Raw genomic sequence first — 13631 nt, 5'->3', positions numbered from 1 at the left:
GAAGCCTCAAGCACTGGGAGGTTCTGGAACCTCTTCTCTCATAGACTACTCTGAAAAAGTCAGTACTTGTGCTGTTAGCAGGCATTGCTGTAGAAGCCCTTTACTTACATTAATAAAGTTGGCCTTCTAATCTTTTCTCAAAGTAAACTTGTAAGCATCTGAAATTCTTACTCAAAATTGTAAAGCAAAGACATAGGATCTCTGCTACAGACATGCAGATAAGCCTATGTAAATGTACACTTTGTCTTAGTACAAAGTGGAAGTGGAAAATCAACAGGCTCAGATATAATATACCAATTGGTAACCAGTGTGATGCGGTGAATAGCACTATGGAATAACTTGCCCTATGGAATAACTATGCTAATCCATTATGCATTAATATAATTTGGTTTCTTAATGTAGCATGCCTAAGAAAATTAACTAACTAAATGTATAATCTTGGCTTTCTTTCTTCCTTTTTCAGCCTCTGTTTTTCTTAGTCTTTACATATTCTATGTTCACATTCTTATCTTTGCAACAAGAATTGTCTATTTTACTTATCAGTCAAGTGCCCAATAAACTTTGTGCCAGGACAAGTAATTCAGGAATCACATTCCAAATATCACTATTCTGTGATGAAATTTCTTCATGACTCATCAAGGATGTTGCACACAGGAATTTATAGAGTAGTATATGTTATTCTTCTACCTTACAATAGCATCCCATAGTTTCCTTCAAAAGTCATTCTGCACTAGCTGCACTTGTTCAAAACTGTGCAGTAGTACTTCTGTGAAGCAGTGTTCCTGTTACTCCTGTACTAGTGGGTACTGTTTCAGCACTGCAGCTGCAGAGTTGCATCAGAGACCTTTAAACTCACTGCAACCATTAGCATTAGGCAATGTAAAAGGTAAAACAGCCATCTGTGACCTGCTGGAGAATGGAGATAAAGGAATTTTGTGAGTATTACCTCTCCTTTTCTCTGGAGGATGACCTACAGAGCAATAAGCCTTGCAGGAAAACTGCAAGAGAATATTATTCTTGAAATATCTTCCACTTAGTCATGCTGCCTTCCAGGTTATCTTTTCAATGTGTCCCAAATTTATTTAAAACAAAATAAGAAACCTTATGACTGTCTTTCATAGAAATGACTAGTTCATTAAGGCTAGGTATAATGTAAGATCATACAAGTGCACAACAGCATATTCAAGTAACCAGGGAAGATTTATCTTGACAAGATTTGCTTTTGTTCTTCATTTTAATACATGAAAATGGAAGCTGACAAATACTCAAACATATTGTGTTCTGCAGTGCTATTTATCTGTTTTCTTGGCTGTTAGAAACCTCTAGGCTAGCCTGAGTTGACCAAGAGCATTCAGCCATATTGCTTACTTTTTCTTTTGTCTGTTCCTCCCTGTCCTGACCTGTATGTGTCTGTATATGAGTGTTTTCCTTTTGAATCTCAGCAGATGTAGGTTTGTCTGCAACCAGGGATGGAAGATGAATTAGGGTTAGAATGATGAATGAATGATGCAAAACAAAATTAAGATTACAATTACAAAAGGCAGCATAGCATGCTTTACCTAGATATTGGAGGATATGTAAGTGGTCATGTTTGTTTTATGCGAGGATTATCCGGGGAATAACAAATTACAAATATTCTCATCCTTGGCCTAAAGGCTTTTGCAAAGCAACGTGTCAGGGTAAGCACTCAAATGACCACTGCGTGGAGATGACCTATCCGTAACTAATACATTTCCATCAGCTTATAGATGCATTATATTTGCAGCAGTTTAGGACGAAGAAAGCAAAATATTAATCCACTTGAGAAACAGAGATTCTTTATCAAGCCTTGTTGTTGGTCAGGTTTATTGCTTTAGTAATGAAGCAAATGTATTTTAAAAGGTATCACAAACTGAACTGGAAATGCTGCACAGTTAGCAGCTGGATATTTTCTACATGAAGGCACCCATACAGATATGAGGAAGGTATTAGTAGTGTGAAGGGGGGTGGAACTTGCCCTGCTGAGCATGACATGCATCCTGTTTGCACACAGAAAAACCATTTTTGCTTCCATGCTTATTCTCAGAATAGATAAGTTCAAAGGTCTATTTCAGTAAATGTGGAAAATCTAGTATAGGCTTAAGAGATTATGTGCTTATGGGTGATTATAATTATTCGGGTGTAAGCAATGTAAGAAATAGCAGCATTTTTTTTTTCCTATATATGCCAGTAGTAAATCTGTGTCATAGACACTGTAAATCAGAAAACTAGATTTTTAGTTCTTTCTTCTGTAAGTAAGACTTATGATTGCTTTTTATTTTGTCAGAAAAGCAGTATGTAGAATGGGGAAAATGATTCTGCATTAAAAAGTGTTACTGAAACAACCCCAGTTTCTTAAAATAATGAACAAGTATAATAAAACTTTACAAAAGAAATATTTACATATTAAAAATACTTTCCGCTTAAAATATTTTGACATATTTAAATAATAATTTTATCTCAAAACAAGCAAACAAACAAAACCTGCTAGCCATTTCTGGCCATATTGTTTTTTATACACACATGCTGTTTGTTAGTTTTTTCTTTCTTGTGAACAATTTAGTTCAGACATCATAAGAATGCTTTTATTTTAATGAATTTGCACTGCAGGTTAGGAACAGACTTTAAAAAGCACAGTCTAGAAGCTATGAGACCTATCATATAAATGGCTTTATTTAATTAATTACTCTTTAAAGAGTAATTTACTAATTACTCTTTAGTAATGAATTATGCATTGGGTAGTGAAGGGAGTAATCCTATGAAAGTTGCACAAATGGCCAAACAAAACTTTTGTTTTGGTCTGTTTTAGGAGTGCATCTGTCCACCACATCTCAGAAGGTGATTTAGTAGTGGTACAGGTTACTAAGGAAACATGTACAAGTAACTTCTGTCTTTCTACAGACCCACTGATAGTATCAATAGCATTTTTTCCTAACTGCTGCTCCAGTTCAGTTTCTTTCAGTTTTTTTCAAATTCAGCAAAGCAGTTCTCAGATGAATGAAAATATCAGGCAGTTCAGGAGCTCACAGTATCAGCATGCTTTGCTCTTTGAGCCCTTGCAGTTCTGAAATCAAGACAGACAAAGAAGCACTTGTACTGGTGATAGCTGATGTCTAGCAATTATCAAGATAGGTTTTGTAGTTCCACAACATGCAACCAACCTCCCTTTCATTGATTTATCTCAGGAGAAGTGTGTTCAGAGAAATGTCTGATTCATAGGATGATAATAATGTCATTTAACATCAGCAAGAAGTGCTACAGAGTCCTTTAAATGCCAATACTTAAAAATTTTAAAAAGAAGCTTAGCTCAGAACCAGATTTGAAGTACTCAGTAAGCTGTATAGGAGAGATTGCATAACTCTTGTTCCTCAAGTCAGCCTTCCTTCAGATTTCTACTTTACAGATAAAATGCCACAAGGTGCAAAGATTGAGACAACTGCCCACTGAGTTTTCTTTCTGTTTGGCCGGAGGCTCGTGATAGCTGTAGTATGTCCTTCCCTAACTGAGTGCTGCGGGGATCAGGCAGGAGTGCTTTGTTGGCGTATCAAGGTAAAGCGTTGCTCCTCAAGCATTGCTGTAGAAGGCTGAACTGCTGTTAAATGCAACTTCCCCATGACCTAAGCTATTTGCTTTTTGGCACGTAACTTAACATCCCAACCTTTATAACTTCTTGTGCTGGATGCTGCTGGACCTCCTGTTTTCTTCATACCTTACATCCTTTTGAATTACATATTGAGCAGCAAAAGGTGCAATGGTAATATAAGAAGGGCAAATGCTTTCCAGTTAGAGTCATTAGTGAAAAAGTCACCGTTACATACTTATCTTTCTTCATACTTAATAGAGGAAAAATTAAAATAATAAAAAAAAAGACATAGATTTATGAAAAATTCCTAAAACTTTCAGAAAAAAATCAGTCTGCATGTGGCATGTGCATGCAATGTGCATGTGCTTTCAAAATGCTTCAGCTTTCACAGTTCAAAAGCTGTGAACCTGCAGAATTATCACACCTACAGGACATGATTTTCCCTCTTCTATCAGCTTTACATTCTTGGAGGTGTGGGACTATACAAAATCCTAGTTCTAGCAAAAAATTTTCTTTTTCTGTTGCAATGTAAAATGGGTTAGCTGTCAACCAACTGCCTTTTCATTAGAATTTATTTTATGTCCTTCTGTTCCTTATTTAAAAAGAAATGCAAATTCATGCCTTGGGAAAGTCATTATTTTTATTTATCATTAAATTTTTATTTATCATTGATTCAATTGGAAAAAATCAGAAAGAAGCAATAAACTGCCTTAAAAAAAATAAAATACTTAAGAGTCACTAGAAAGTCCTAGCCATTTTAGTACAGGTATTTCTGGAAGTGAAATACTGTTTTCTCTATCTGGCTTCAGGATAAATCATTACATTCCAGTCCCAGTGCAATCTGTCCTTTAAACTGCATAAATTCTGCCCTTGTCCCATGGCAGTGAAAGAAATCTTGGCAAATCCACATGGTCATTCATATCTTACATCTCCTTGTCCCTTCTCAAATCACTGCTAAAACACCCTCAGTTGACTTTGTGTTTTTGTTTATTTCATTTAATTAGGGTGCAGACGAGCTAGGAAACTTCAGACAAATGCAGGCAAATCTAGCTCCTTGCTCCAAGAATTCTGATGTGAAATTTTTATTATATTGCCCCATTTTTTGTATGGTTGATTTCAACCCACTGTTACAAAGTTACAAAAGCTGTCATTGAGATCATTTAGTTGTCTGTGCGCTTTTTTATGGGCAAGTTATACCAGACAAGGTCCTGAAATGATAATGGTTTTGAATAGTGATTTTCAACACAATAAATTTCATTTGTACGTAACAGATGTCCAAAACATCAACAGTTAATAACACTAAAGTTCATTAGCTCCTTAAAGTAACGAATTACTGAGTTTTTTGCTTGCAAAGAAAAGAAACTGCTTTCCCTCTAAATCATTTTGGTTACATAAATACAAATATTCCAAGAGAGGAAGAAGGACAGGTTGTCAAGCATTGCAATTTTAATTATGAATGAACTCAGTGTTGAAAATTGGCTGTTGTAGCATTACATTTTATACTGAAAACAGCAATCCTAAAAGCATCTTGGGACTTTCAGCTTTGTCACTTTGAATTACTTTGAAAAGTGAATTACATTTATTACACACACACACATACACAGATTTATTTGCCGTAGTTTAAATTCTTTTTTGCATTAATTGTGCCATATCTGAATGAGAAAAAGTGTGACAAGGAAATGTATTTCACATCAGACCAGTAAAGCTATGCAAATTCTGCACCCAAAAACTTGTTTTTCATCTTAAATGAAAAAAAAAAGAAAAGAAAAAAAAAAAAAAAGCTGTATTTACATGTGTCCAAAATGATTGGAAGAGCACCAGATTCACATAAGTGATGCAATTCTTGTTGCACTTCAAGCATGATTTGTGACCTAATTTTGCAACAGTAAATGGTGTACCAAGGCCACAGAGCTCTCAGATTTCAGTTTCTGCTCCCCTGTTGTGCATGCTGTTTATCTAAGATTATTTAACACTGCTTTGTTCAATACTCATTACAAGCGCAAATACAGGGAAACTTCAAAGTCTAAATTCATTAAATGCTTATAGAGGAAAAATATACCATAAGGTTTCCTTCTTTTATAACCTCAATGGTCAAATGTATTTCTTAATACCATTTGTTTCAGAGCCTTCTATTTCTACAGCGTTTCATTTCAACTTTAAAAAAAAAATGTCTGGACTTAGAATGGATTACATCTGATGTTGCTAACATTTCCTGGAAATGGAAAACTGTGATAGCAGCTGTTGGCTTGGCTCATTTTCAGTTATTGGGATTTTTTAGTTTGTTTTGTTGGATTGTTTTGTTGGTTTTTTTTGTACTGCAGCAATTTACGAATAGTTACAGCTCTCTCCAGCAGCTTGCGTCATTAGTAAAACATCATCAGTCAGTCAGATGTTTCCTTTCCAATCACTGTGCTTCCTCCACTTACTGAACTATTTACTTTCTGAATAGTATTTATAGTAACTACACTTACATTCTAAAAGAAATGATAATTTATGAAATAAACTAAAAGCTAGCTGCATATGGAAGATAACAGTAGAAAGAAACTAGACTTTATGTTAGAGCAAAATGCCTTCAGTGAGAATCTAAGAACTCTTGTACACAGCTTCTGCAGGCAAACAATACCTAGCAAGTTCATAGCAAAAGTATAAAGGTTTTTTTACTGGACATATGATGAGCAGAAATTTATCTGTATTAGTATTCATTCTAAATTCCAAGTATATGTGCTTTCTTCTTCAATTGAATTATTCTTCTGCAATCTCTGCAAAACCGTAGAATTGTAAAGTGATAAATATTCAACAGGAGTGATGAAAAATAGAATGAGGAGCCAAGAAAAGCAAGAGACTAGGAACTCTAAATGTTGATAGTGTCAAAAAACAGGTTTATGCATATTCAAAGGTAAGATCTGCTTATTTACTGGTACTTCCAGCTTTAATGTTTTAAGTGCTTTGAAAGATGCACTTTTTCAACAAATTATATTCTCATAGTTTTAAGTGTTAACAAAATTTTATTTATTTTCCAGCCAGATACGTGCCCCTTTTTTCATACATGATTAAGTTTCCGAAGCCAACATTGTATATGCATGTTAGCTTTTGTTACTGTGCCAGAAGTTTGGTTCCGTTTTGTATCAAAACAGACAATCTCCCCAGGAATTAACTTCAGCAAATCCACCTCCACTATCTATGCAGGTTTTAATGTTTAAAGAGCACTTCCCTTTATCACATTTGAAATGGCTGGTGAAAAGCCCTGCCATCATGAAGATCCCTGCACCATTTCTGGTTCTGGGATTACTTGCACTGAGCAGTTTTGGGTATTTGATCCTGAGCAACGTGATCCAGCTTTGAAAATGGAGCTGGCTTTGAGTAAGGCATCTGGACCAGATGACTCTGAAGGTTTGTTGCAACCTAAATTACTCTATGAGCTCTTCTTTCCAGTGTTCTAGCTTTGGAACAAGCTTGTGTGAGGCCAGCTTATGCTTCTGTATGCACATGATCTAGACACATCCTAAGAAACATTTAAAACTGATCATGTTTTCATGTGATCATGTTGCTCTGAGCCTTGAGTGGAAGACAGAATGTTATGTCTGGGTTGGTAGTGACTCAGAGTCATAATCTTCTTGCAGCTTTTCCTCTACCTAAGTGAAACGAACCAGCAGTGTCTCTCCATTTCTTAGTGGTCAGGAGGTTGTAGAGCCTTACCCTCTGACTTTTCACAGACTTACAGTTAAATGAAAAAAGAGACCAAGCCACGTTATCCTTCCTGGAGCTGGCAATTTCAAAGCAGTATTGTGAGTCAGAGCAGTGGGAGCAGTGCAGAGGACTCCTGTATCCTGCTGCACTGACTCACTGGGGGCTTTCGCTTTCCACTGCAGTCAGGAGCCCAACATCTTCTAAGACAATTAAACTAATCCTTAGGGGACATAGAGAAACTTCTTAAGCTCTGTTCTCTTCCTAAGCAATAAGTTATGAGGAGTGAATCCTAATACACATTCATACCAATCTGTATACCGTGTCCATCAGCTTTCATGCATGTTTTGGTTTTGTTGTCGACTTCTAGGAGGGATAAACTCCTGAAATATGACACAAAATATTTTAATGCCAGTTTGTACAGCTTAGCTGTGTACTGCTCTGAGATAAGCTTTTCTGCATAAATATGATTCCGTACTAATACATCTGCACACTACAATGCCATCATTGTTGTTTTTCTTTTTTTCTTTTGAAGCAAAAATCTATGCAGTCAGTGGTTAGCTTGTTGGATTATTGTAATAGTTTTAATTGATGAGAAGGCCTGTTGGTTTGACTAGAATAAACTATGTTAGCTGTTCAAAAGTAGTTTTTACCATAGTTAAATTTCACCGTAAGTAGTACTTTAATTATGTACAGTAAAAATTAAAATGCATGATGAAGGAAGGAAGGAAGGAAGGAAGGAAGGAAGGAAGGAAGGAAGGAAGGAAGGAAGGAAGGAAGGAAGGAAGGAAGGAAGGAAGGAAGGAAGGAAGGAAGGAAGGAAGGAAGGAAGGAAGGAAGGAAGGAAGGAAGGAAGGAAGGAAGGAAGGAAGGAAGGAAGGAAGGAAGGAAGGAAGGAAGGAAGGAAGGAAGGAAGGAAGGAAGGAAGGAAGGAAGGAAGGAAGGAAGGAAGGAAGGAAGGAAGGAAGGAAGGAAGGAAGGAAGGAAGGAAGGAAGGAAGGAAGGAAGGAAGGAAAAGGAAGGAAGGAAAAGGAAGGAAGGAAGGAAGGAAGGAAAAGGAAGGAAGGAAAAGGAAGGAAGGAAGGAAAATAAATAAAAAAGCAATGAACACAATGTGCATCACTCTACCAGTAACTAGTATTAGTTCAAAAATTCCTGCTAAGATCCTCTTGTTCCAAGACAATTTGAAATCGATGTGTGTGTGTATGTATTTGTAAGTTCACCAGTAAAGAACATAGGAATGGTCTTTGAATCACAATTGAATTACAAAAATCGTTTAAGCTGTGGATGTGAGTCTTCCTTCATGTTGTCTTCAGAAATTTCTGAATTTCAGTATTGTTCTGTCCTCTAACACTAAGCATTCCTTGGACATCTAGCATCTAGGAAAATTCTAATAGAGTCTATGACATTCCTATCCCTACACCTATCTGAGGTATTCAATTCAATCTGTGACTTACAAGGAGGTGCTGTGACGTATTCCAGAGATTTTTTTTTAATAAAGCCCTATCTGAAATCTTGCCTGCCTTAATGTGATGTCTAATAATCTGAAAGAATACCAAGGCCGCTTTCAGATGCTAACAAATATCCAGAGGCATGAACTTCAACATCTGCCCGAGCTTCAAGGGTTGGTTTACCTTTCTTGCTCACACCGGGATTTAAAAACTGCCCTGTGAAGCACTTAATGATTTGAGAGAAACTTGCTTCTTTAATGCAATACAATTTTATATTTGTAGTATTACCATAGAAAAAATTCAAAATGAAATGAAATGGAATACGAATAACACTAGATTTTCTTCAATATCCTGAATCATGAATAGAAACATGTCTAGACTCAAATGCAAACCACATTTTAAAGCACAATTCAAATTCTTTTCCACTCCCTGCCAAGTGCTGAGTTTGGTCCCTGCGGGTCTGAGCAGGGTTTCCTCAGCTACAGCAGCTGGCACGGAGCTGGCTGGTTCTGTCAGCCTGCGCAGGTCTTGACAGGTGCCAAGCTTTTCACTTCGCTTTCAAGGACCACAAAGCCCTTTGTGCATGACTTAGGAGACTGGGAACTGGGTTTTTGATCCAGAAAGGGAAAATGAGATGTTTTCCGGATTTTAATCCTCTAGATCTGTTACTAGTGCTTCAATGAGTTTCTTCTAAATGCAATAATAACATTTGCTCTGAAAAGAGCTCTTGGTGCATGATGAATTTGCCAGACATTTTACTTTGAGATCAATCTGACAAATGTTCTTTCTAGCATTTTCATGTTGATTTATTCTCCCTCACAAAGGACAACTTCATAAAGAACTTGAATCAGATCCATGTTCACACTTTACATATGCAACATTTTTGTGGCTGACAAAGTTGGCTCCTCATGCAAACTAACTTGGAATTAAAGTCAAATCAGAGAAGGGCATGCTGAGACCGCTATACTTCAGTAGCTATTTTTTTCCAGCTAGTCATCATTATTATGACTAGATATTTACCCTTAGGTGCATTGAGCTGATCATTCTGACTCATCCACTTGGTGGATGCTGTCCTGTTGGGTTAATTGTTATCTTTCTGTCTGAAAGATTTTTTAATTCCTATAACTGCACAGGATAGCTATTTTACTACTTACCAAGTGACCTCAGTGCTGACATAACCTTTCTGGTATTGTTAGTCGTAACTTGTGTCATGACCTTGATGTGAATTATGCCTGTCTTGAGGATACAAACCTTCACACAGCACAGATGGTCTGCTGGAAAAAATGATAATGAAGGTCTGCACATCGCACCTTGTCTTCCATTGCAGATTGCTTCCTTTACCATTGCCTCATTGTCTTAGGCACCTTTTGATCAAGGACCTAAGACATCATTTATCATACACAGTGCTCTAATGTGAAAGACTATAACATGGGATTCTGGAAAATGCTTTTGCTACCAGAACTATCCCTGCATCTTATTGTCCTCTTCCAAACTTGCTTAGTTCTCCATATGCAGTGTATCACCATTACTTCCAGAGTAGATTTTTTTTACTACATCTTTGAAAGAATGATGAAAGCTGTGTAAGCTCATTAACAGAGCATGTGTGTAGGCTTAAAATTACAGATAATAGACAAGTGGTTGGAAAGTCAGTAATTCCTTTGCATATTTGCCAAGACTTAGATCGAGATTTAGGGGTTCCTTTGCCCAGTCTGGTGAAACCTGAAGCAGCTCCAGGTGTTTTAGGGAGTGCTGGCAGTGCACATGCAACACAAGTGAAGGAGGAGGTACAATTGATCTCAGGTGTTTTCTGCAAGAGCAAACCATGTCCATTCTAGACTCCATTTTAATGGTTTTTGTTGTTGTTGTTTTACTAATTGGGGGGGGGGAGGTTTGCTTTTATTTTTATTTTTATTTTGTATAAGTTAATCCCATTTTTTTTAATATTTCTTGTTTTCTATCACTCCCAGAATCTATTATTTCTAAAATTAATTAAAGTAAATGTTGATACAACAACTCTGGCTTTTCACATCCATGAAATATATTGTTAAATTATAAGAATATGTCTGTGTGTTTAAGAGTAACCTTCACGAATAATTTAATGCCTTTTTAATCCAAAGCTCAGTCCTTGCATGTCACATCTGTTTTTGTGTAAATGTTCAAAAAACTGATATATACATTATTAACTTGGAATGTAATAAAATATTTTACATGAAAATTCAGCAAAAGGGTGATTTTTATCTCAGTATTCTTTGGCTTTTCTTCATGAGCATGGTGGTAAAGAGTCACAAATGTAACATTCGGATCCTTGAGCTTGGGTTAAGGAAGGGATGTAAGAGTGGGGTGCATCTGCACCCCATAGGACTTGTGATGTGGAACCAGCATTGGAAGCAAAACCTTCCCTCACACTTGTGTTCACCATGTTTCTAATGTGAAAGACGGGCATTACAGAAAAAGTTGGCTGTGTTGTCTTGACTAACACATCCTTTGCTGGCTCAGACTGTAATAAGTAAGTGGAGGTGCATGAAATGATAAATGTGTGTCATGGGCACATTGCCACCACCACCTGGAGCAAGACCGCTGGCTGACTGTGTGTGGACTGCCCCCAGCAGTGTGACAGCCTGGCCACCACACTGCTCATGCTCAGTGTATATTACTCTTAACAAACTAGTTTTTATGTCTGAGAGTGTATCTATATTAAGGAATTTTTCAGAGTACTGTTTTAAAATGAAATAGAATGTATTTTCCTCTTTAAAATCTCAGCATCATTTCTTACTTACGTATTTTGTGTTCTGACAGTTATTTACACTGCACATTTTTTGAATAATTACACTCTGTGTCTATAAATGTGTGCCACCCTTGCTACTCCATGTTAGAGAAAAAAAACAGTAAACGGTGCGGCATGTAGGGGCAGCAATAATTTGTCTTCTTGACATTGACTTAATTTTACACAATTTTCAGGGAGCAGAAGTTGAATGAGTGCTGTCCTGTTCTCCAAACATCTTTTCTAGACCAAATGACATCCCCTCAACCAGAAACAGCATTGCCTGTGAATAGGATGTACACATGGAACAGTCCCAAAACAGTGCCTATTTAAGATTTCAAAGCACAGCAATTATAGCTGAAGTCACATTCTGTAGATAAGCATTTACGCATCTGGCAGTAGAATTCAGTCCCAAATAAGCAATGTTATGAAATAACGTAGCAATGGTTTTAAGAGATTCGCTGTGTAACAGAGTCCACCCATATCTTACAATACAATGTGGTTTTTTTAGTGTTTATTTGGATTTTCACTTGGATACTGAAGTAACACATACATAAACAGCTTTTGAAGGCGTACAAAGTGGGAGCCTGAGCAGAGCCTTAAAGAGAAAAAGTTTCTAATAGAGGCATAGTGACTGACATGAAATTGTCTATGTAATTATTTCAAAGTGTAACAGCAAATTTAATATAATCTTTTTTCCCCCACCCCCTTTTTCTTTTATTGATCAGTTAATTCAGGCGATGGGATAGACTACAGCCAGCAGAAGCGTGAAAATATTGGAGATCTGATTCAAGAGACACTGGAAGCCTTTGAGCGCTACGGTGGAGAAACTGCTTATATAAACATTAAGTACATGATCCCTACTTACCAGTCGTGCATATTAAACTGAGTGGTATCAAATGGGATGATTTCATTTGTGTTTAAAAATAACCAAAAACCTGTGTCTGACTCTGTGTGGCATCTTGTTAGTCATGCTTTTTTTCTGTACAGCTGCTAAAATAGTGGCTTCTGGGGCATTAGAGTGTTAGTACTATTGTGAACAAGTCTTTCCAACACATAAATAGTGCCTGTTCCTTTGATTACAATGGTGTACTGTGCTTGTTTGTTCCGTGAAAGAATTGCTTCTTTATGGCAGAACTGACTTGAGCAGGAATCAGAGTTAAACCTTCAGTTGTGTAGACAATAAAACTATAATTTTCATACGCAATTCAGCAATCGCTGTTCTGTGTCCGCTTGCCCTGAGGGTGATGTCAGATGCTGTAACAAGAAGAGTTTATGCTGACTGCTTAATAGGTGTTTGTCATGGAAGAGAAACACCAGTTCAGCAGTGTCTCTGTAGCAGCTGTGCCAAATAATATGCACCAACATACAATAAAACTGTTGAACGTATATGTCCGTTATAGTGGGAAAAGCTATATGGCCCATTATAAAGCACTGACAGAAAATTAATGAATGTCCCTTACACACTCATGGTCTAAGCTTCCAGGTGTTTAGAGCTTGGGTTCCTTCAGTAAACATCAGGCATGGCCACAATTTTGAATGAAAAAGACAAAAAACCAGAACTTAAATAAATCAGACAGAATATACAGTGTACAGAATATTTCAGATCCTACTGGCATTGTTCAGCTCTGTAAATACAGAATACAAACCTATCTCATAGGATGCTGGATATTTATTTTAACTGCAAGGTTGCCATCGCTTTCCTGTTATTATTGTAGTATACACATGTATAAGCAATATAACTATTGTCACAGTAATCCTCTACATTTCCTTCTTGCTTACTTTCTTCCTGTATAGCCACAACACAGAATTGACCATAGCTTTATGACTGGCTTTATTTCTTTAGATGCACTTCTATGGGATAAACCTACAAAAAAAAAAAAAAGCAAACTTTACAATGTTCATGAAAATAATTTAAAATTATCAATTTAGCTCAAAACAACTCAAGTGATATGAACCTTGTCTAAAAAGCATAGCATTTCAAAATGTCCAGACTTTGAACTCATTTTGTATTTATTCTGGTTTCTAACTCTTAAAATATAATGAGGTTGCACTTTCAAGCATTTCTGCGTAATTGCAAGGTCTCAAAATGCAGGGTTTTTTTGTTAGAAGCATACAACTTTATCCAAGTTTT

The 13631-nt window shown here is 36.6% G+C and overlaps 1 protein-coding gene across 1 annotated transcript in view; it reads left to right on the top strand.

Moving 5' to 3' along the window:
• The window catches only part of PACRG (parkin coregulated), a gene marked incomplete at both ends in the record, with an annotated part of 185671 nt that extends 173285 nt beyond the window's left edge, over positions 1 to 12386 (top strand). The window contains one exon of the mRNA XM_079549973.1: positions 12226 to 12386. Coding sequence (XP_079406099.1) covers positions 12226 to 12386 — 161 coding nt within the window. The remainder of the gene's footprint in view (positions 1 to 12225) is intronic.
• Positions 12387 to 13631: the final 1245 nt, after the last annotated feature.

This window comes from Tetrao urogallus (assembly GCF_951394365.1).
Source record: "Tetrao urogallus genome assembly, chromosome: 2".
Lineage (NCBI taxonomy): Eukaryota > Metazoa > Chordata > Aves > Galliformes > Phasianidae > Tetrao > Tetrao urogallus.
Note: the sequence above shows the minus strand (reverse complement) of the source record. Positions and strands in the feature narration are given on the sequence as shown.